The sequence below is a fragment of the Eretmochelys imbricata genome, chromosome 6 (assembly GCF_965152235.1).
Source record: "Eretmochelys imbricata isolate rEreImb1 chromosome 6, rEreImb1.hap1, whole genome shotgun sequence".
NCBI classification, from domain to species: domain Eukaryota; kingdom Metazoa; phylum Chordata; order Testudines; family Cheloniidae; genus Eretmochelys; species Eretmochelys imbricata.
Genome location: NC_135577.1, coordinates 102,026,826 through 102,049,542, shown reverse-complemented (window position 1 = coordinate 102,049,542; position 22,717 = coordinate 102,026,826). Strand labels below are relative to the sequence as shown.

Sequence of the window (22,717 nt, the reverse complement as noted above, 5' to 3'; positions counted from 1 at the left end):
CCCAGACGCCCATTTCCAAGCAATGGCCAGCCTGATCTTGCATGTGAGGGCCAACACTCTTACCACCACTCACAAGTGCTCGAGATTTTTAGGCCACATGGCAGCCTGTACTTACATGGTACAGCACGCACGGCTCCATCTCAGACCCCCTGCAAGCATAGCTGGCGTTGGTCTACATCCGCAACAGGATGAGCTAGACTGTGTGGTCAGGGTGCTGGACAACGTACTGTTGTCACTGAAATGGTGGTGGGTCCCTGGATCGGTGTTGGAGGGATTCCCCTTTGCGTTCCTCTCCCTGTCGGTGACCCTGGTCTCTAATGCCTTAGACCTGGGGTGCGGAGCAAACCTGGGCAATCTTAACATGCAAGGTTGTTGGTTGCGAGATGATCGCTCCTTCTACTTAAACGTCAGAGAGCTCAGAGTGGTTCACTTGGTCTGCTAGGCTTTCCTGCCTCATCTGAGGGGCAGGGTGGTAAAGATCCTGATGGATAACACCAATGTGATGTTTTACATCAACAAACAAGGCAGAGCCCTGTCATCAGCCCTTTGCCAAGGAGCTCCCTCGGGGGGGACGGACTTCTGTGTGTAGCATGCCATTTGTCTAGTGACCGAACACCTCCCCAGGGCCAAGAACGTGTTGGTAGATCACCTCAACAAGACTTCATCTTGCCACGAGTGGTCACTCCATCCGGAGGTGGTCAGCGTGATCTTCCGGAGGTGGGGAACTCCCCAGGTGGACTGCCTGCATCCGGTTTTGCTACAAACAGGTGAAAGTGCCACCGCCGGTGATTGTAACTGCCCATTCAACCAAGGCACAAGCCTCATCGGCAACCTTCCTGGCCCAGGTGCTGATTCAAGATATCTGCAGGGCCACTACCTGGTTGGCCACCCACACGTTTACATCCCACTGTGCAATCACCCAGTAAACCCAGGACAGTGCTGGCTTCGGTAGAGAAGTGTTGGAAGCTCCACGCCCGTGAACTCTGAGTCCACCTCCCGGGATAATGCTTGTGAGTCACCTAGAATGGAACTGACATGAGCAAGCACTCGAGGAAGAAAAGACTGTTATTTACCTTTTGTAACTGTTGCTCTTCAAGATGTTTTGCTCATGTCCATTCCATTACCCACTCTCCTACACCTCTGTTGGAGTTGCCTTAAAAGCCTAGGGCCGGCGGCACCTCATATACTGGCACATGAGCATGGCACTCCAGAGGGCACCACAGCTGGCCTGACAGATACCACTAAGGCAAAAAATTCTGACAACTGTGCGTGTGGACACACACACACACTTAGAATGGAATGGACATGAGCAACACATCTCAAAGAACAAATTACAAAAGGTAGGTAACTGGTTTTTTTTGTGCTGTAGTCCTTTCCTGGAAAACTTTTTGTCTCCAATTTGAGCCTATAATTGTCATTCCCCAGACATCCTCTTTTGTTTTAAAAACAACTTTAATCATTATTACTACTTTGGCCAGATGAGTTTTTGACTTGAAAGATGTCTTCACCAGTAATTTGATCAGGTAGTCCATCTGAGGAGTTTTATTGCATTCATTGGCTTTCATATTTCTTCCCAAGCTAGTTACTCCTAAGGTCATATTGTCCAGGTTAGTGTATAGTGTATTGCACAGAGAACAAATGAAATAAGCTCACATACAAGAACACTGTATGTGAAAAGAGTGACAAGAATCTGTACATTTCTTATTGTAGAACTATCCAATGTATGCATAGCAGTTGTCTTTTGTTTTAATACCGTAATGAAATGTTAAGTAATTAACATTTTTTCTACAGGAGAATATTAAAAAGTGAACCTCCATATCCCCAAGAAATGAGTGCTTTAGCTAAAGATGTAATTCAGCGTCTTTTGGTGAAAGATCCCAAGAAAAGGCTGGGCTGTGGTCCAGGTGGTGCTGGTGAAATCAGACAACATCCCTTCTTCCAGGTGAAAGAAATAAAATTCTTCCTAAATTATTCTTCTGTCCCTTCACCTCCTTTGGAAATCTGAATCAAACCAGTTCCAATTTTTCTATCATGAGTCCTGATTCAGCAATATAGTGTAGAACCTGCATAACTTTAACTGTATGAATAGTTGCATTGAAGTCAAAAAGAGTGCTCATGTGCTTAAATGTATGCACATGCTGAAGTGCTTTATTGAATCAATACCTTTATGTTTACTTCAGTTTTTTAAATACTATTGTTAAATAAAACAAAGGGACACAGCTTGCAGTGTTGTAAACTAATCAAATTTCTTTGCTCCTAATACCTTAAACTATTAAAAATGAAAGACTGTTTTAAATCATTTTACTTTTCACTATTTATGCTGTCTGTTTTTTACATTTTTCTTAGCTTGGATAATTGAAATGGAAACTGGATTAATACATTTTATATTTAGTCAGTTTCAGACTTCAGTGCATTTGTGTTTGGGTTGCAAATATTGAAAGAGAATGTGTTTGTGTAAAAACAGCTATATAGCTGTTTCCATTGGGATTAAAAAAACAAAAACCTGGAAACATTCTTTTTAATCTTAAACATAATAAAAAAATTATTTTTAGAAAATCTCAATTTTAAACCAAATTTGAATTGTCAGTTATTCCTTTAAAATTAACTGTTCTTTTTAACAGGTTTCAGAGTAGCAGCCGTGTTAGTCTGTATTCGCAAAAAGAAAAGGAGTACTTGTGGCACCTTAGAGACTAACCAATTTATTTGAGCATAAGCTTTCGTGAGCTATAGCTCACTTCATCGGATGCATTCCTTTTTAAATAGGGATAAATTTTAGTGCTGAGGAAAATCAGGGACTAATGGCACAAGTTAGTTTGGGAAAGTATTATTTAAATTTTCCTTAAAAGCTCTATCTTGACTTTCAGTACATCCAACATTACAGTCATTTAAAACATCCAGTTCCTTCTTATTCCTTTGAATTTCCTTTTTTCATACTGTGCAGGATAAAAAGGCACTGACAAATAATTTTATGAAATCATCGTCTGCTTTTCATTCTTCGGTGTTCGTGTTTGAAGATACATTTTTCTGCTGAGAGTGTTGCATATTCCATTACACAAGTATTGAATGGAGCAGGACTTAACAGCAATTTTCTGTTAAGAACTGCAATCATGGCCTCTAGTTCTGACAATATGTTTTCGTTCAAGAATTGTCAGGTATGAATCTGTCACAGATTTCTGTGTAAAAGTTAGTTGTTAAGTGTTGCCATAGGTAAGGAAAGACAAAACATTGAGTTTTTTTTTCTGATCTAACTTATAAAATTGTGACTATTGTCTATTTTTTTTATTAGAAATGGAGAGAGAGTGATTTTAAAAAATGAAACACTATTTAGAATTTTGTGGCTTGTTTTCACTCATGTTATAGGAAACAGTTTGTGCCTAAACAGTAGGTATGTTCTTTTAAGGAAATTAAACATAAGTTAGAGCAAACCTTTTCTTCGTCTTTAAGCAATTGTACACAGATTCCATTTTTGGTATGCATACACTTCATGCACACAAGATCCCATCCTTTTTGAATAGGAGTGTCCTTTAGGGCTGTGCCTGTGTCCTGAGAGCCGTGTGACCACCAGGAGGGTATAAGGGATGGACTGGTCTCAACAGCCTCAATTCCTTCCTGCCACTCATGGCTGTGAGACTGAACCCTATCGTGCCCATGTCTCTTCAACCTGCAAGAAATGTATTAGTTATTGTTGTTCTACTTCCTATTCAGCAGTTGTCAGCTCATCCATTTGTTCTTTTTAAAAAAAGAAAGAAATTTAGATAGAAGTTGCCTGTCGAAACATTGATAGGGTTTCTGTCCCCTCCCTTCTCTCCCTCCCCCACGCTCATTACAGGGTTACATTCCCATCCCCACCCCATACCTGAGGCCAAAATGACCAAAGACTGATGTCCAAGAATCAAGATCTGTCCCTCCTGTGTGACAGCAATGCCCATCAGCTATGGTCATGCAAACTGCCTTCCATACTTAGTTGAGGGGCAGCTGTCTGAATGTTGTTTGGTGTGCAAGACTTTCTCAGATTGCACCCTGAAAGCTAGATATGGCAGATGAAGATACATCTCCTTGAGACTGTGACAAAATGTTGTAATACCCAGGCAAGCCCGCTGTGAGACCACATCCTCGTGGCCATTCTCACTTCTCTAGTGCCCCTGGGAGCATTGCTGGACCCAGGCAAACTCTCTGAGAGACCACATCCTCCTGGCCAGTCCTACTCCTCCAGTGCTCCTATGAGCCTTAATGTCACACTGAGCTTGAAGGACACTTACAAATCTTGCTTTTCAGCAGATTCAGCTTTGACACAGGATAGGCAACAAGGAGCTCCATGATAGAGACCAGGGAAAGTGCTGATCTCCCTCCTCATCTAAGAGGAAGAAGTCCTCTCCTTAGGTTTCAACTCATCAGAGGCTTAAGACTGAATCTTGCCTAAGTGCAAAGGCAAAAACAGCACCAATGGTCGCTTCCCAGAATAAGCATTGCACTTTCCCCAGTACCACTCAAGCAGCTGACCCTGCACTGGCACTGTTCAGCAGTACTAGACAACCTGGCACCAAGGAAACGGATGCCAAAATGGGATACCAAGCAAGCCCGCTGACATGGGGGCACAAAAGGGGCAATTGCCCAGGGGCCCGGGTGATATTAAAGGTCCTGGGGGCCGCTGCCATGAGCCCTGTGTCCTTTTAAATCGCCCGGGTGGGACCCAGGGCTCCTAGGCACGCGCGCACGTGTGCCTGCTCCAAGCCCCTGCTCCGAGGCCCGCGGGCTGGCGCGATTGGCCAGCATGGGCAGACCCCCTCCCCTTCCCTCCCCCCCAGGGATGGCTCTGGCCCTGGGGCCTGGAATTTCTGTCGGCGGGCCTGATACCAAGCATCACAATGCTGAAGAAATCAAGTGAGCGTTCTTTACCAGCACACATGGGCTCATTAGCACTGATGTACTTGTTGGCACCGGCGAACTTAGTGGTGAGACTAGTAGCGGAGTCCCTGATCTTAGACAGACTCTGAGAGGCCAGGTCCATCTCACAGTCTGTAAAAACCAGCCATAGACCTAACCATACAGGACTCACTTGGAGGGCTATTCCTCACCTACTGAAGAAGACGTTGCGTTTTCACCTTTCTCAGGTGATTGCAGCAGACCATCTTTACCAGAATACAACCCACCCTTCCAAAGATGGCCCAGTGGGACATGGACAGTCAGTCCAGGGAAGAGTCCATAAGAGGCAATCGCATGTTGCCAGGCTCCTCTAGAGAACCACCAAGCTGGTGTCCATCCATTATAAGTAGCATCAGTGACGCACTTGGTCAACTTCTTGAGAAAGGACTATTCTCAGTAAGTGCCCAATCAAGAAACACTTAACTGACAATGGACTTTGGGAGATGCCAGTCCACATCTGAGCTTTTCTGGGAACGTTCAAACTAATATGTAAACAATGGCATTAGCCTGCAAAAAGGTGAATCATTGCTGGAAATGTGACTTGCCCAGGTAGCTACAAACTCCATCTTGTTGCTGTGACTTTGCACAGAAGAACAAATGGTTTCCGCCCACAAGAGAGAGAATATAAAAGGCCCTGGAAGCCTCTCCATTTTGTCTTCAGCTGGCTCAAGAGATGAACTCTCCACCCCAAAGAGATGCCTGAAAGAAACTGGAACAAAGATCTGTAACTACAGGCATATGCGTGATTGCTGTACCCAGGCCATAAGCCACAACCTTGGTCTGAAGAGGATTGAGCCCAGACTAGGAGGGAGTCTAGTCTGTGAAAGAAGCTTATTGGGACATCTCTGAGGGTGACATTTATCTATATTCAGTTTCGTACTGTATTAGGCTTAGACTTGTGTGTTTTGTTTTATTTTGCTTGGTAACTTACTTTGTTCCGTCTGTTATTACTTGGAACCACTTAAATCCTACTTTTTATATTTAATAAAATCACTTTTGCTTATTAATTAACCCAGAGTAAGTAATTGCTCCCCCAGGTATTAAACAGCTGTGCATATCTCTCTATCAGTGTTATAGAGGGTAGATAATTTGAGTTTACCCTGTATAAGCTTTATACAGAATAAAATGGATTCATTTGGGGGTTTAGGCTCCCAGAAAGACTGAATACTGGGTGCTGGGAACATCCCTGTTAACTGAGAAACCTCTGGGCTAAGTGAATCTTAGTTTCTGTACACTGCAGGGGGGCATGGCCCAACCTCTTGGTTTGTGCTGTAGCTGACTGAAATGTGTAACTCAGCAAGATGGGAGTCGAGGGAAGCCTTCTCTGGCAGGGGGGTTTGTTCTCAGTGGTATCCCAACACATCTAGTTGACAGTCTTGAGGGAGTTTCTGTGGCTGAACTTATCACAGATACCTCTTGTGGAGAACTAGTATTTCACACTTGGTAATGCATCTCTCTTTACTGGGGAGGTTTAGAGTTTCAGAGCAAACGTTTGAATACTACTTTTATAACATGGGCTATAGCTATTATAAGTTGGATTAGTGCATGCAGCAACTCACAAGCATTTCATAAAGTCTAAACACATTTTTATAAATCTAATACTTATTTTAACTCTACTAACACACAGGGTGAGCCAGACTGGTTTCCAGCTATATATGTGTCAGTGTACACTTGAGCCCTAGGGGCTTTTGCATGAGCTGGTACCTGATCTCCCAGTGTCACACCTTGAGCATTCAGAGGGAAGGCTTCTACTCCCATTATTACTTGATCACAATGAAGAGATGTTGGTGGAGACCCATTCTAGACCTTCAATGTCTCAATGCCTTCATTTGTCATTTCAAGTTCAGGATGGTCACCTAGTCTCTATCATCCCCTCACTGGATCCTATGGACTTGTTCATGTCCCTTGGCCTGCATGATGCCTACTTCCACAGCTCAATACTCCTAGCGCACAGAAAATTTCTGCAATTATTGGTAGGGACATCCCAGGGTGGATTGATTTAAATCAGCTATTTCAATCACTAAATAGAAAGCCTTGATTTAAATAACCTATTTTTCTTCTTCAAGAGATGTCCCTGTGGGTGCTCCACTCCAGGTGTTGGTGTGTCCCTGCGCCTTCGCTTGGAGATTTTGACAGCAGTATTTGTACCAGTCGTGCATGTACAGAGCCTGCCCCATGCGCTGAGTGTGCCTTAATAGTACATGTGCGCCACTGGTCTCCTCAGTTCCTTCTCTACCGTCCCTGGCCTGAGTCGGAGCTCAGCAGACTCATTAGAGAATTTCTTCTCTCCCTTGTTCAACGTTTTTCCCCCCTTAGCTTACCAGTAATAGAATATCAGAGTTGGAAGGGACCTCAGGAGGTCCTCTACTCCAACCCCCTGCTCAAAGCAGGACCAATCCCCAATTTTTGCCCCAGATCCCTAAATGGCCCCCTCAAGGATTGAACTCACAAGCCTGGGTTTAGCAGGCCAATTCTCAAACCACTGAACGATCTCTCCCCCCCAAGAGTCTTTCCTCTTGTCTGGGGAGAACACACACAAAAGGACAAGCTGCATGTCCCTGGTGAATATGTAGCCTGCGTAGAGCCCTATTCAACAGCTCTCTGTGGTAGATTAACTTGGAATGAGAATGTCTCTGCAGGTGGGATGAACAGTGTTCTTATAGATTCATAGATACTAAGGTCAGAAGGGACCATTATGATCATCTAGTCCGACCTCCTGCACAACGCAGGCCACAGAATCTCACCCACCCACTCCTGCGAAAAACCTCTCACCTATGTCTGAGCTATTGAAATCCTCAAATCATGGTTTAAAGACTTCAAGGAGCAGAGAATCCTCCAGCAAGTGACCCTTGTCCCATGCTACGGAGGAAGGCGAAAAACCTCCAGGGCCTCTTCCAATCTTCCCTGGAGGAAAATTCCTTCCCGACCCCAAATATGGCGATCAGCTAAACCCTGAGCATATGGGCAAGATTCACCAGCCAGATACCCAGGAAAGAATTTTCTGTAGTAATTCAGATCCCACCCCATCTAACATTCCATCACAGGCCATTGGGCCTATTTACCATGAATATTTAAAGATCAATTAATTACCAAAATCATGTTATCCCATTATACCATCTCCTCCATAAACTTATCGAGTTTAATCTTAAAGCCAGATAGGTCTTTTGCCCCCACTGCTTCCCTTGGAAGGCTATTCCAAAATTTAATAGTTAGATACCCTTTTCCCCCAAAAAACAGCAACAACAAAAAAACGTGTTTGTTCCTGTCAGCGCAGCTGCTTCCGACATGCTTGGCTCTCCAGATTTTAAGCGCTGCTCTAACTGTAGTGATGCCATCCCTCTTTGTGATGGCCACTCTAAATGTATCAAATGTTTGGGGGAGTCCTACATCCCCCCCAAATGTGCCCACTGCAGCAAGTTGAAATCCAGGGCACGCTAAGACAGGAAGCTGCGGTTAAAACTGCTCCTGCTGCAAAAATCTCTCGGACCAGCCTCAGACCCAGGCTCCGACCACACTGTACACCGCAGCCCCCCCCACTTCAAAGATACAAAAGAAAACTTCAAAAAACCATCACTCTCTCTCACCCGCAACGGGTATTCACAGGTACAAGACTCCTCTGGGTGCTGCTTCCCTCCCTGCGCTCCCCCGGCTGAGTATCTTTGATGCGCTGGGCTCCTCTGGTTGTATTGGAAAACCCGGGAAGTGGGCGGGCGCAAGCCTGCCCACTGCTAACGGCCCCTCCCCCAGCCTAGCAGGAGGGACCACTGGACCCAGGGACCAACTGATTACGGGGGACAACTAATGAAAAACAGGGATCGGAGTGAAGGTCAGAGGTTCAAACGAGGATACCGGATGGGGACACCGAGCAGAGAACCCCGGACAGCGCCCACTGCTCCTCAAAGTTGTCAAGAGAGCCAGCGGCCGCTGCCCAGTGGAACTCTGCCCGAATGCATGAAACTAGGGAGGAACAGAAATAGGCCCCGCAGTCGCAGAGCACCCCTTCATCCAACAGCCTCCTCCTGATATTATAGATGGAGACTTTGGCCAGAGCCAAGAGGAGGTTGACGAGGAGGTCTTGCGACTTCGTGGGGCCACGGATAGGGTGTGCAAAGAGGAACAAGTGTGGGGAAAAGTGCAGCCAGAACCTCAACAAGAGGTTCTGGAGGAGCCGGAATAGGGGCTGCAACCTGGCGCATTCGAGATAGGCGTGCGCCAGGTTCTCCCTCACTCCGCAAAAGGGGCAGGCCTCAGGTATAGGGGTGAACCGTGCCAGGTGCATGCCCGTGCTCATGGCTCCATGAGGGAGCCACCAACTAATGTCCCTCTGGGCTCCTCTGGTGCTGCGCGAAACGTGCCTGCGGCTGCGGTGGTTGCACTAACCTCCGGTGCCGAGGCTTCAGGCTTCCAGTTCCCTGCCTCTCACATGGCACTGTTCGGCACCACAATGGAAGCAGTACCAACGCATACTAGTCTGCCTGACCCCCTGCAGGCTCCTCTCGCTCTCCCAGCACCGTCAGCCTTTGAGCTAGCTGCAGTGACAGAACGCTCAGGACAGGGGTGGCAGGTTTGTATAATTTTTGGTGGTACCCAGAACCCGCCCATGCCCAAGGCTCTGGGAGGGAGTTTGAGTGGGGGAGGAGGTCTGGGGTGCAGGCCCTAGGCTGGGGCAGGGGATTGGGGTGCAGGGTGCAGGCTCTGGGAGGGAGTTTGGGGATGGGAGGGGGTGCAGAGGGAGGGGGTGCAGGGATGAGAGCTGTGACTGCAGATGAGGGGTTGCGGTGTGGGAGGGGCTCAGGGTGAGAGTAGGAGTGTGGGGGGTGAGGACTTTGTCTGGGGCTTGGGGGTGTGGGTTGTTTGAGAGGATCAGGGCTGGGGCAGAGGGTTGGAATGCAGGGGGATGAGGGCTCTGGCTGGGACTGGGGATAAGGTGTTTAGGGTGTTGGAGGGGCTAGGGTTGAGAGTGTGTGTGGGGGGGTGAAAGCTCTGGCTGGGGGGGTGTGGGCTCGGGGGGGCAAGGCTGGGGATGAGTTTGGGGTGCAGGCAGGCTGCTCCGGGACATGGGCCAGAGAGGAGGACTCCCCCGCAGCCCTTTCCCTGCTGGCAGCAGCGAGCTCTGTGGGAGGAGCCCCCCTTTCCTGCCCCCCCCCCAGCAGTACACTCACCCCCACCACTGTCACTGCATGTGCTCCTAGGGCCTCTCTCAGGTCCAGGAATCTCCCTTGCGTCCCCCATGGTGGGTGCTGGGGGGTGCTGTGTGTGCCTCCTCCCCTGCTGTTGCCCCTGACTGTAGCCTTAGTGGGGGTGAGGGATGGGGCTGCCTCCTTGCCCAGCATGGGACTGTGGGGGGGGCCCTGTGCTGGTGCTGAGTCCCGCCGGAAAAGGGAATGGTCTGAGGTGGAAGGGCAGGCTCAGAGTCAGTCTGCCCTTGCAGTCGAGATGGGGGGCACTAGGCCCCTGCGGCAGCAGCTGCTGCAGGGAGGCAGCATGGAGCTGCATGGCAGAGGCAGGGATGCTCTGCTCCTGTGCATGGGGGCCGCAAGGGGAGACCAGGGGACACTCGTAGGAGGCACAGGGGCGCGGCAGGTGGGGCTGAGGGGGACACCCAGCTCCAAATATTGGTGGAGTTGGGCCCCTGGGCTCTGAATATTGCTGGTGTCAAGGCACCACGTGGAGATATAACTCGCTGCGTATGGCTCAGGACACCATTGCAGAGGAATAGCTCCTCACAACAAATTCTTCTCACTCAGCCCTCCCCTCACAGAGGCACTGCAGGACCGCAGTTCACACACTCAGGGGACCTCCTGGTGTCACCTATCTTGCAGTCACTCCTACTTAACACCTACTTCTCAGGCAAGGTCCACACAGCTTTTCTCCGGGCTGCAGGAGAATTTTCACCTTATCGGATCTCCCATCCACAGTATCCAATCAAGAGAGGTCATAGAAAAGCTGCCTTGTCCTACTGCGAGGGTCCTGCCCCATGGTGCGTGAACCCTTGGATGGCACCGTCCATGCCCTTCCCACCACAGTGGCAATATTGGGTTCCATGGGCTCCTTATATTCGGGACCACACTCGTTATACCGATGCAACCAGGCGTGAGACCTGCTCGGTACCACCAGCTGACGACCCTGCCACTGACTCCAGATACCAGGCAGCCCTGTCACAACAGCAAGAGCAAACACGGCCTGCCTCTAACCTGGTAGAACCAGTTGTTCCGCCTGATGAAGCATTGCTTCCTCCTCCCACAATGTCTTCGGATGACTTCTCAAAATTTCAAGACCTGATTAAAAGAGTTGCCAATGAGCTACGAATTAACCTGTAGGAAGTCTCTGAACAGCAGTATGAGCTAACCGACATTCTGCAGCCCTCTTCTTCTTCTTTTAGAATTGCATTACCTATCAACGCAGCCCTTTTAGAACCTGCCAAAGCCATTTGGCAAACTCTGGCTGCAAGCCTGCCTACCTGTAAGCGAGTGGACTGGAAGTACTTTTTTCCTTCCGAGGGCTCGGAATTCCTTTTTACTCACCCAGTGCCAAACTCGCTGGTAGTAGATGCAGTTAACCAAAAGAATGAACACCGGATTCCCCACTCCAGCCCTTCCGACAAGGACAGTAAGCGATTAGATCTGCTCGGACATAAGGTATATGGCTTCTTCCATGTTGCAATTTCTCATTGCTAATTATACAGTCATTCTAGCAAAATATGACCACCAAAATTACAATAAATTCATGGACTTTATTGATCACATTCCAGAAGAAAAGAAACAACAATTTACAGCCATAGTTTCCGAGGGACAAAGCATCTCCTGCACTGCTCTTCAAACTGCCCTTGATGTGGCCAATAGTGCGGCATGGTCCACTGCCACTGCAGTTGTGATGCGCCGAGAGTCATGGCTCTTGTCCTCTTCCTTTCCCTGGGAGGTCCAGAGTACCATTGAGGATCTCACCTTCGATGGTGACAAACTGGTCGCCTCCACCACAAATGACATACTCCTCTCCATTAAGGACTCGAGGGCAACTCTCTGGTCTCTAGGAATTCAAACCCCTATGACCAGAAGGTGACAACATAAATACCAGCCTTACCAGCAACCACGCTACCCAACAAACACCTAGCAATTCCATAGCTCTCACGAACAACAGCAACGCTGGAGACCCAGATACCAACACCGCCGTCCCAACTCCTTGGCAGCGTCTTGACCCCCTCCAACCATTAAGCAAATCTGAAGCCTTGGTCGAGGGTATAGGAAAACAATATTCCCACTTCAGCGCTTACACTGCCTGCCCCTGTTTTTGGTCATTGCTTATGCCCATTCTCCCATCAATGGCGAAATATTACCACTGACAAGTGGGCTTTAGAGTTCGTCACAGTTGGCTATTTTATCCCTTTCCTATCCTTGCCTCCTACCCATCCACCCTCTCCGTTCCTCTTCAGGGACTCCTCTCAGGAGCAACTGCTCCTCCAAGAAGTACAACATCTCCTTCAATTGGGGGCACTGGAAATCGTGCCCGAACAACACAGAGGGAGCGGTTTCTATTCCCATTACTTCTTAACAGAAAAGAAAATTGGGGGATGGCGACCAATCCTCAACCTCAGGTGGCTAAACAAATTTATCGAAAAGCAAAAGGTCAAAATGGTTACCCTTACCACCATAACCCCAGCTCTGAAACAGGGCAATTGGTTTTCAGCCCTCGACCTACAGGACACCTATTTTCATGTGACTATTCACCCAGCCCACAGACGTTTTCTTCGTTTTACCCTTGGTTTGACACATTTTCAATACAGAGTGTTGCCCTTTGACCTATCTACCGTCCCCGAGTTTTCTCCAAACAGGGTTATAATATTTCCTTACCTCGACGATTGTCTCCTCAAAGCCTCTACGCTCGACGAAGCTCTTCGATGTATGTAGCTTACCATCACTTGCTTCCTTTCCCTTGGCCTACAAATAAACAAAAACAAACCCACCTTATCTCCTACCCAACAACTGGAGTTCATAGGAGTGCACCTCGATTCCCGAACAGGAATAGAGTCTCCCGCTCAATCGTTTCAACAACATAAAACTCCTGGTTAAAAAACTTCACAACAGTCCCTAGGTCCCTGCACGAGACTGCCTGCAACTATTAGGCCACATGGCCTTGTGTACTTTCGTGGTCAAAAATGTACGCCTATACGTGAGGTGCTTCCAAGCTTGGTTGGCCACGGTTTACAGACCGAACGTACATGCTCTAAACAAGCCTCTATCCATACCCTTCAGAGTCAAAGACTCCCTCTGATGGTGGACAGTTCCCTCCAACCTCTGCTCAGGAGTCCCTTTTCTCCAGGACTCCCTATCACTCATAATGACTAACGATGCATCCCTCACAGGATAGGGAGCACACATGTCCCACCACACAGCCCAAGGGCTGTGGTCTTCCATCGAAGCCTCCCTACACCTAAACGTCCTAGAACTGCAAGCCATACGCAATGCCTGCCGTCACTTCCTCCCATTTATTTGGAACCAACATGTTCGGATAATGACAGACAACATCGCATGCATGTTCTATATCAACATGCAGCCAGGGGCTCTGTCTCACTCTCTTTGCACAGAAGCCATGAAGCTCTGGAATTGGTGCGTCACGAACAACATCCGGATATCAGCCGCCTATCTTCCCGGGGCCCTGAATACCGCCGCGGAAGAACTAAGGAGATGTTTTCCCTGGGATCACTAACAGGAGATAAACGACACAATCATACGCAATATATTCCGTGTTTGGGGCTATCCAACCCTGGACCTCTTCGCGACTGCGAAGAACAAGAAATGCCCCAAATTTTGCTTCAGAACTGGATTGGGCAAACATTCCGTAGGAGATGCACTCCTGATCTCATGGGCTCAAAACTTAATGTATGCTTTTCCCCTGACACTGGTTCTCCACAGAGTTCTGACAAAGAATTGAATAGATTGTGCCATGGTAATTTTGATTGCCCCATCCTGGCCCAGACTGCCATGGTATCCGTTCCTCACCAGAATGTCAATTCGTCCGCCAATTTCATTGCCTCTCACTCCAAACCTCTTATCGCAGCAACACTGCCAATTTCTTCACCCCAACCTATCCATGCTTCACCTCAAAGCTTGGTTCCTCTATGGTTCTCACAAAGCGAACTAGCATGCTCTGAACAGGTTCAAAGAGTACTCTTACATAGCAGAACACAATCTCCTCGCATCACATATCTCCAGAAGTGGAAATGGTTCACACAGTGGTTCTCGAACAACCGAATTCTTTCCACTTCTGCACCTCTTCCAGCCATACTTCCTTACCTACTACACCTGGAGCAATCCGGCCTTTTTTTCAGCTCCATCAAAATTCACGTAGCTGCTATTAAACCTTTCACAACAAGATCAACAGTACTTCTGGTTTGCTCATCCAATCACCAAGTGCTTTCTTAAAGGGCTCCCATCCCTATACCCAAATATTAAACCTGCTACTCCTCCGTGGGACCTTCACTTAGTATTATCCTGCTTAACTCAACAACCATTTGAGCCCCTAGCCACTTGTTCCCTCTTACAGCTCTCTATGAAAACAGCATTCTTAGTGGCAATCACCTCTGCCAGACTTGCAGGAGAAATAGCAGCTCTCAGGGCGGACCCACCTTACAGGATATTTTTTATCATGGGCAAGAGGACAACGTTACCCTCTGACTACACCCCAAATTTTTTCCAAAGATATATTCGTCATTCCACATTAACAAACCTATACACCTACCAACCTTCTTTCCTAAACCGCATGCAAACTCCTTCGAATCCACAGTGCATACACTGGATGTACGGAGGGCTTTGTCCTTTTATTTGGATAGAACCAGACCCTTCAGGAGCTCTTCCAGACTCTTGGTCTCCATTGCAGAACGATCCAAGGGGACACTTATTTCCACCCAGAGACTTTCCAATTGGATCTCTGCTTGTATCCACATGTGCTATCAATTAAAGGAGACAGTTCCGCCAGCTTGCATCAGGACTCACTCCACTAGGTCTATAGCTACCTCCGTGGCTTTTCTATGCAGAGTTCATCTGGCTGACATCTATAAAGCGGCCACTTGGACTTCCGAACACACATTTGTTAAGTATTATGCCCTTACTCAAGGCTCTCTCACTGATACATGATTGGGCAGAGCTGTATTATCTACCACATTCATTTATCTACAGATGCGGCAGGTAAACAAACCGGCCCGGCCTGCCAGGGTCTTTCCCTGCACAAGCAGCGGAACAAGTTTGGGAACCGCTGATCTGGGGCAATGGTTTTTAAACTTTTTTCTGACGACCCAGTTGAAGAAAATTGTTGATGCCTGCGACTCGATGGAGCTGGGGATGAGGGCTTTGGGGTGTGGGGGGGGCTTGGGCAGAGGGTTAGGGTGCAGGGGTGAAGGCTGAGGGGTGGGACCCAGAATGAGGGGTTCAGGGTGTGGGAGGGGGCTCTGGGCTTGGGGAGGGGGTTGGGGTGCGGAGGCAGTCAGGGCTTTGGGCTGGGGTGCAGGCTCAGGGTGGGGCTGGGGATGAGGGGTTTGGAGTGCAGGAGGGGCTCCGGATTTGGGGTAGGGCTCAGGGCTGGGGCAGGGGATTGGGGCGTGCGGTTGGAGCACTGGTTTACCTCAGGCCGCTCCTGGTCAGCAGTGTAGCGGGGGTGCTAAGGCAGGTTTGTTACTTGTCCTGGCACCACGGACCGCGCTGTGCCCCAGAAGCAGCCAGCAGCAGGACCGGCTCCCAGGCGGAGGCACGCAAGCCGGTGCTCAAGGCAGGGGTAGTGTGCAGAGCTCCAGGGCTCCCCCCACATAAGAGCCAGACCTGCTGGCCACTTCTGGCACGCAGTGCGGTGTCGGAATAGGTAGGGATTAGCCTGCCTTAGCCCGGCAGCACCACGAACGGGACTTTTAACAGGCGGTTGGTGGTGCTGACCAAAGCCGCCGCAACCCAGTGCCTTACATTCTGCGACCCAGAGTTTGAAAACCACTGATCTAGGGTGAGGTTTGCCAAGTCACTTGCAAGAGTCTTGGTATTTGTGATGATGCGCAAATGAAAGCAAATCTTCTATTGCCGAGTCCCTTATGGAGATCACTGTGTCATAACTCTCCATAAGACATGGAGCTCAACAAGTGTGGTGAAGAAGAGCAGTGGTGAGGAAGTTTTGTCAGAGATTATTTTGACCAGGGGAGAAGGGGGGAAACAGATCATGTATATAAAACAAATTATGCATCCAGTTATGTTTAATCATTAATTCAAAGCAGACTATTGTGAATGAACTAAAGTTGCTGCTATCTATTGGCTATTCACTGAAATGATTATGGTGAGTCTCATTCTAGATTCTGGTGGGTAATCATCCACAGAACCACCTTCTCAGAAGGCACAAGTTACCCTGGTGTAATCTTTTACTATTATTCCCTTCTCTCCTCTATTTGTACCCTACATATCTTGTATCTTGTGAAAGTGTATCCATTGTCGTTTTTCATATACCTCAAATCTGCTCTTTTTTCACTATTCTCACCTTTAAAATCTTTATCTGCTGGTCATCTCCAGTTTTAGTTACTATATGTTTCTGTTGCCTGATCTCTTATCATCCCCCATCTGTCCAAACTGAAACTTTGAAAGTCATTGTCCTACTACCACTGCTTTGCACGTTATAAGAACATAGTAAATTATGTGTGGTTTCATTCTATCGCATTCCTTATCTGTGTATTTTATTATATTTATTATGAGCAAATCCTGTTCAGAATATAGTGTGGGTGTACAAAGTTGACTTCTTTTTTTCTGTTTCACAGCTTCTCTCCTCATTCATTACTAATGGGCTAATGCCCCCCCAACCCTGGAATTTGGAGGTGGTCCATGGTTGTTGCTGGAGACTCCATAACTAAACTCCATCCTTCAGCTTATTAGGCCACCAGATTTTCTGCGTCCAGCAGTAGAACAAATTGGCGGTTCCGCTTTTCACAACCATTTTTGTTTTCAAACCTTTTGTTTTATTCATTTTCATGCAGCTGCAATTTATAATCATTTTCCTCCTCCTCATCTGGACTGGGTAAATAGCAGCATGGTGGTTTCAATCACCTAGATCTGCAGCAGCTCCCTCCTGGACTCCTCTGCCCCCACTCAGGCATAGTAGAGCTATCCTGCAAACACCTAGCTTAAATATAAGCAGTGTTCCCCTAGCGAGGCAGGATTTACGGGCTCTACAGAGAGTGAATTATGCCCTGTCTGTTCCTATCCAGCTGGGGCTCACGATCAGACCAGTATGTCTGGTCCCCACCCTTCCCCAAGGAACCAGGACTCCAATGCAGAAGAGCTCAGTCAGAATTCCTGGGCTTTTGTGAAGAGAGTCTAAGGATGAGAAGGAAACTAGTCAGCCAGCTCTGGGGGGAGGGATAGCTCAGTGGTTTGAGCATTGGCCTGTTAAACCCAGGGTTGTGAGTTCAATCCTTGAGGGGGCCATTTAGGGATCTGGGGCAAAAATTGGGGATTGGTCCTGCTTTGAGCAGGGGGTTGGACTAGATGACCTCCTGAGGTCCCTTCCAACCCTGATATTCTATGATTCCTGCAACAGACCTAGACTGGCGGGGAAACCCCCTGAAAAGATCCATAGTCCTCCCCCTGCTGCCTCCTTATCACCGCCACAAGATACTGAAGTGGATCTCTAGCTTCCTGTGGAAAGAAACAGGGCTTCTACACAGCTCCCATACCTTCCACTATGAATCAGAGAATTCTCATGATACGGGGGGTGGGGGTGAGTCTTGCAAGCCTCAGAGACTCTGAATCCTAAAAAGGCAAAAGCAAGCGTGTCCTTCAAAAAGTAGTGATTACTATTGTTAAGGAACAAGTGTAGTGAAAATCAGGGGTTAAACTTTTTGTCCTGTGCCTTCTCCCACCAAGCAAGTGCTTCCTGTGGCTTTTCTCCCACGCAGGGGTTCTCCCAGTTGGCAGCCAGTATCAAGCAGAGTACCCCAGGGGTCGGTGCTGGGTCCAGTTTTGTTCAACATCTTCATTAATGATCTTGATGATGGGATGGATTGCACCCTCAGCAAGTTCATGGATGACACTAAGCTGGGGGGAGAGGTAGGTAGCTGGAGGGTAGGGATAGGGTCCCTTACAGTGGACGAGAAGCTGGATATGAGTTAACAGTGTGCCCTTGTTGCCAAAAAGGGAACAGTATATTGGGCTGCATTAGTAGGAGCATTGCTAGCAGATCGAGGGAAGTGATTATTCCTCTCTTTTAGGCCACATCTGGAGTATTGCGTCCAGTTTTGGTCCTCTCCCCTGCCCCCCCCCCCCCCCCACACACACAGAAGGGATGTGGACAAATTGGAGAGAGTCCAGTAGAGGGCAACGAAAATGATTAGGGAGCTGGAGCACATGACTTCTGAGGAGAGGCTGAGGGAACTGGGCTTATTCAGTCTGCGGAAGAGAAGAGTGAGGGGAGATTTGATAGCAGCCTTCAAGTACCTGAAGGGGGATTCCAAAGAGGATGGAGCTAGGCTGTTTTCAGTGGTGGCAGGTGACAGAAGAAAAAGCAATGGTCTCAAATTGCAGTGGGGGAGATCTAGGTTGGATATTAGGAAAAAAAATTTCACTAGGAGTTTGGTGAAGCACTGGAATGGGTTACCTAGGGAGGTGGTAGAATCTCCATCCTTAGAGGTTTTAAAGCCTGGCTTGACAAAGCCCTGGCTGGGATGATTTGGTTGGTCCTGCTTTGAGCAGGGGGTTGGACTAGATGACCTCCTGAAGTCTCTTCCAACCCTAATCTTCTATGATTCATAGTTAGGGCCCTACCAAATTCACGGCCATGAAAAATGTTTCATGAAACTCTCCCCCCCAACCCCCCGGCTGAAATCTGGTCTTTTCTGTGCCTTTACCCTACACTATACAGATTTCAGAGGGAGACCAGCATTTCTCAGATTGGGAATCCTGACCCAAAAGGGAGTTGCAGTGGGCGTTGCGGTATTGCCACCCTTCTGCGCTGCCTTCAGAGGTGGGCGGCTGGAGAGCGGCAGCTGTTGGCTGGGCACCCAACTCTGAAGGCAACTTCCGCCAGGAGCAGTGCAGAAGTAAGGGTGGCAATACCATACCATGCCAGCAGCAGTGCAGAAGTAAGGGTGGCAATACCATACCATGCCAGCAGCAGTGCAGAAGTAAGGGTAGCAGTACAATAACTTTGCAACCCCCCACAACTCATTTTTGGGTCAGGACTCCTACAATTACAACATTGTGAAATTTCAGATTTAAATGTCTGAAATAATGAAATTTACAATTTTAAAATTCCCTTGACCATGAAATTGACCAAAATGGACCGTGAATTTGGTAGGACCCTATTCCTAATGCTCTGTATCATGCACATGGCCCTTGCCCATCTCTGCAGCATGTGTGGGCCTCCAGAAAAAGCCTGTATCCTTCTATGCAGCTCTGCCTCAGGCTGCAGCCTAATGGGTATGGGAACCCTCACCCTGCCAGGGAAAGGAGCCCAGATTTCAGGCAACAGCAGAATGGGAATTGGGCCTACTAATCACTAGCCATAAACCCTTGCTCTACCAGGAAAAGGAGCTCAGAGTCTAAAAAGTTGAAAAGGGCCTCTGTGTCCCTCCACCCCTGCTCGACAGACAGGTGCCACATTAAAACCTTAAGAGCACTTCAGGCATTCTGTGACCAGAACATGAGGATTCCGGAGGGGTAAGTGAAAAATCCCTTCCCATGTTCAAAATGATCCTGATTTACTGAGCAAAGCCCTGAGTGGTGGTAGGTTGCTCCTACAGTATTTGGGTGCTAGCCAACCTGCTGGAGCAGACAGGCAGCATTTCAGGCTTTTGGGGACAATCTAGTGAGCCACTTCTACAATCGAGCTATGTACACCAGTATCCCTCTGAAATTGTGTGGGCTCCATGCCAGGATGAATAATATACTACCTCCCCCTATAAACAGCCAAGGGAGAAAGTACTATACATGCAACTGTAGGAAAAAAAGGCCCAAACAAATAAAACACAGAACTTTTTCAGGATAGAATGTCAATCAGTTTGGCTTGCAAGGAACTCAATATTAGTGAACTATCTGCCCTTTCAAGCATTATTAGATATGTGGTTTCCTATTGATTCCTATTGATGCCTCCTTTGAGGGCATCATGCGATTCAAAAGAGCACATCTGATTAAACGAAGTGTTAAAACAAAGTTTTATATAAAAACAAAGAAATTTTGGAAATATGGGGAGCCTAAAGTTGGTGCAGCAGAAGCTCCCCCAGTGAAAGACACTGTCACAACTTCAGAAAGGGACTTCCTTCCAAAAGGCCCTAGACTGTAAGAGTGATGACTCACTGCACAGCAATTTCTAAGCCTCTCTATAGCCATTCAAGACCAAAGGTCTTTCATATATTTAGTGAGGAAAGTCTGTTTCTTGAAAAACAAGTGACTCATTGTCTAGGAGTGAACCTTGCTGGGACCCACGTTCTGTCTTGGTCAAACCCTTGATGTGATTTGTGACAAACAATGAATTCGAACTTGTTGGTTACAAGGAAGTCATGTTATGCCCATGAATGGCCATCGCTCATCCTAAATGGATATCTTGTTCATCCAGACTTACAGGTAAAGAGCTTTTTGGGGGAACATTAGAGATATTAGTAACTGAGATTAAAGAGAGTCCTCAACACCCTCGCTGTCAAAGCTAACTTAGCCATCCATTGGTTGCTACCAGCACCAAGGATATCCACGAAGGGACTGTTCCCTGGCAGAGGGGGGAAATCTGGAGCAGAAGCTTCAAAGGGAAGCCAGATAAATTTTCCTCCAAACCAAAAAAAAAATCCTCAGCATGACAGATAAAAAGAACCTTTGTGTCTGAAACCTCACAACTCCTGTGCAAGACTTTTCCTTCTGATCCTCCCTCTACCCAGAGTCTTAAGTATTTGGTGGTAGTCACAGCAAGGCACAGGTCTCACATTACACTCTATACTCATACATAAACAACGTGCAAGTCTGAGTCAACTATCTTGGACCAGTCTTGGGTTTTTAATTGCAGTGTAGACATACCACCAGAGGCCAAAACAGAGAGGGTTCTTTTTGTAATTTAAACAAAATGAAAATGATTTGCAAAGAACCAAAACTTTATTGCATCAGTCATTTCCTGAGCGTTCATCCAAAGGCTAGGATTGCTAGTGCCAGTCATCAACTTTATCCCCTGAGTGGGTTTCTCAAAATGCGCCTGATGAAATTCCTTCTGAGGACATAGAACCACGCACTTGATGCAATGCAAAATTAGGTATCATTTTCAGATCCAAATTATCCTTTGTGGGCTGGTAAATACAAACAACATGCTGAAGCCAACCCTAATTTCATTGTAGACCCTAAAATCTCATAATACGCATCCTTTAAATTCATTACAACATCTCTATCAGGGTGTGTCTTAAAAAAACAACAAACATGGCCATATAGGATAGAACCAGTGGTCCATTGAGTCCAGTATCCAGTGGCTGATTCAGCTGATATTGGTTTAATATGCAAGATACTAGCTAATGGGCAATTATGTACTTGCAGAGGAAGCATCCCACCCCATTAGAGGTTGGCTTATGATTGATTGTTTATATACCTTCCAAAACCAGAGGTCTGTGGCAATGGAAAAAATGTCTGGGCCAAAAAGAATCTATCTTTGAAGACAGTTCACATAAAGGACACAGGAAAGAGGGAAAGGGAAAGTTGTGGTCCTCCTAGTGCTCCACTGACCCAGAAAGCACTTCGGACTTTCCAGATAGCCAAAGACTTCATGTTTTTCATTCAGAAAACACAGGACTTTTTGAAGCAGTGATTCCATTCATACTGGGTCACACCTGCAGTTAACAGGATGAGCATTGGAAGAGAAGTGTAATTCAGCATGAATTCTCCATTAATTTCTGATAGTTTGGTATCCACACAGAACTCAACTAGGATATTTCATTCGTTAATCTGGTCAAATGTACGTTTCTTGTGTGAGGGGAAACAGCAGGCTCTTTGGGGCAGTGCTCAGCACAGTGTGGCCCTGATCTCTAGATACTATTATAATACAACTATTATAATAAACTCAAAGTTCTGGTGATCTCAGTTACGCTAGTGTTTCTCCAGGAGGTTTGGTTGGAGTCTGACAATCAAGCACCTTAAATGGTTACCAGCCACAGTGGCATTTTGTAGACAGGCACATCAGATTCTATTTTTGAGTATCTGGTGCCCAGTTTAATCACAATGACAAATTCGAGAAGCCTGAGGCTGGTCTTTCTTGTTGCCATTACTTTTGAAAGGCGAGTTTTGAAATTAGTCCCCATATACATACAGGAACCACACTGCTTTTGTCATTAAGAAAAAGGTTATTCTTATAGCTTCATAGAATATCAGGGTTGGAAGGGACCTCAGGAGGTCATCTAGTCCTGCCCCCTGCGCAAAGCAGGACCAATCCCCAACTAAATCATCCCAGCCACGACTTTGTCAAGCCTGACCTTAAAAAAGGAGATTCCAACACCCCCCTAGGTAACCCATTCCAGTGCCTCACCACCCTCCTAGTGAAAAAGTTTTTCCTAATAGCCAACCTAAACCTCCCCCACTGGAACTTGAGACCATTACTCCTTATTCTATCATCTGGTACCACTGAGAACAGTCTATATCTATCCTCTTTGGAACCCCCTTTCAGGTAGTTGAAAGCAGCTATCAAATCCCCCCTCATTCTTCTCTTCTGCAGACTAAATAATCCCAGTTCTCTCAGCCTCTCCTCATAAATCATGTGCTCCAGCCCCCTAATCATTTTCGTTGCCCTCCGCTGGACTCTTTCCAGTTTTTCCACA

The 22,717-nt window shown here is 47.3% G+C and overlaps 1 protein-coding gene across 1 annotated transcript in view; it reads left to right on the top strand.

The window, feature by feature from the left end:
• Positions 1 to 22,717, top strand: part of RPS6KA5 (ribosomal protein S6 kinase A5) — a 194,305-nt gene that overhangs the window by 123,203 nt on the left and 48,385 nt on the right. Inside the window, exon 8 of the mRNA XM_077819264.1 lies at positions 1,792 to 1,942. Within this exon, the coding sequence (XP_077675390.1) occupies positions 1,792 to 1,942 (151 nt within the window). The remainder of the gene's footprint in view (positions 1 to 1,791; positions 1,943 to 22,717) is intronic.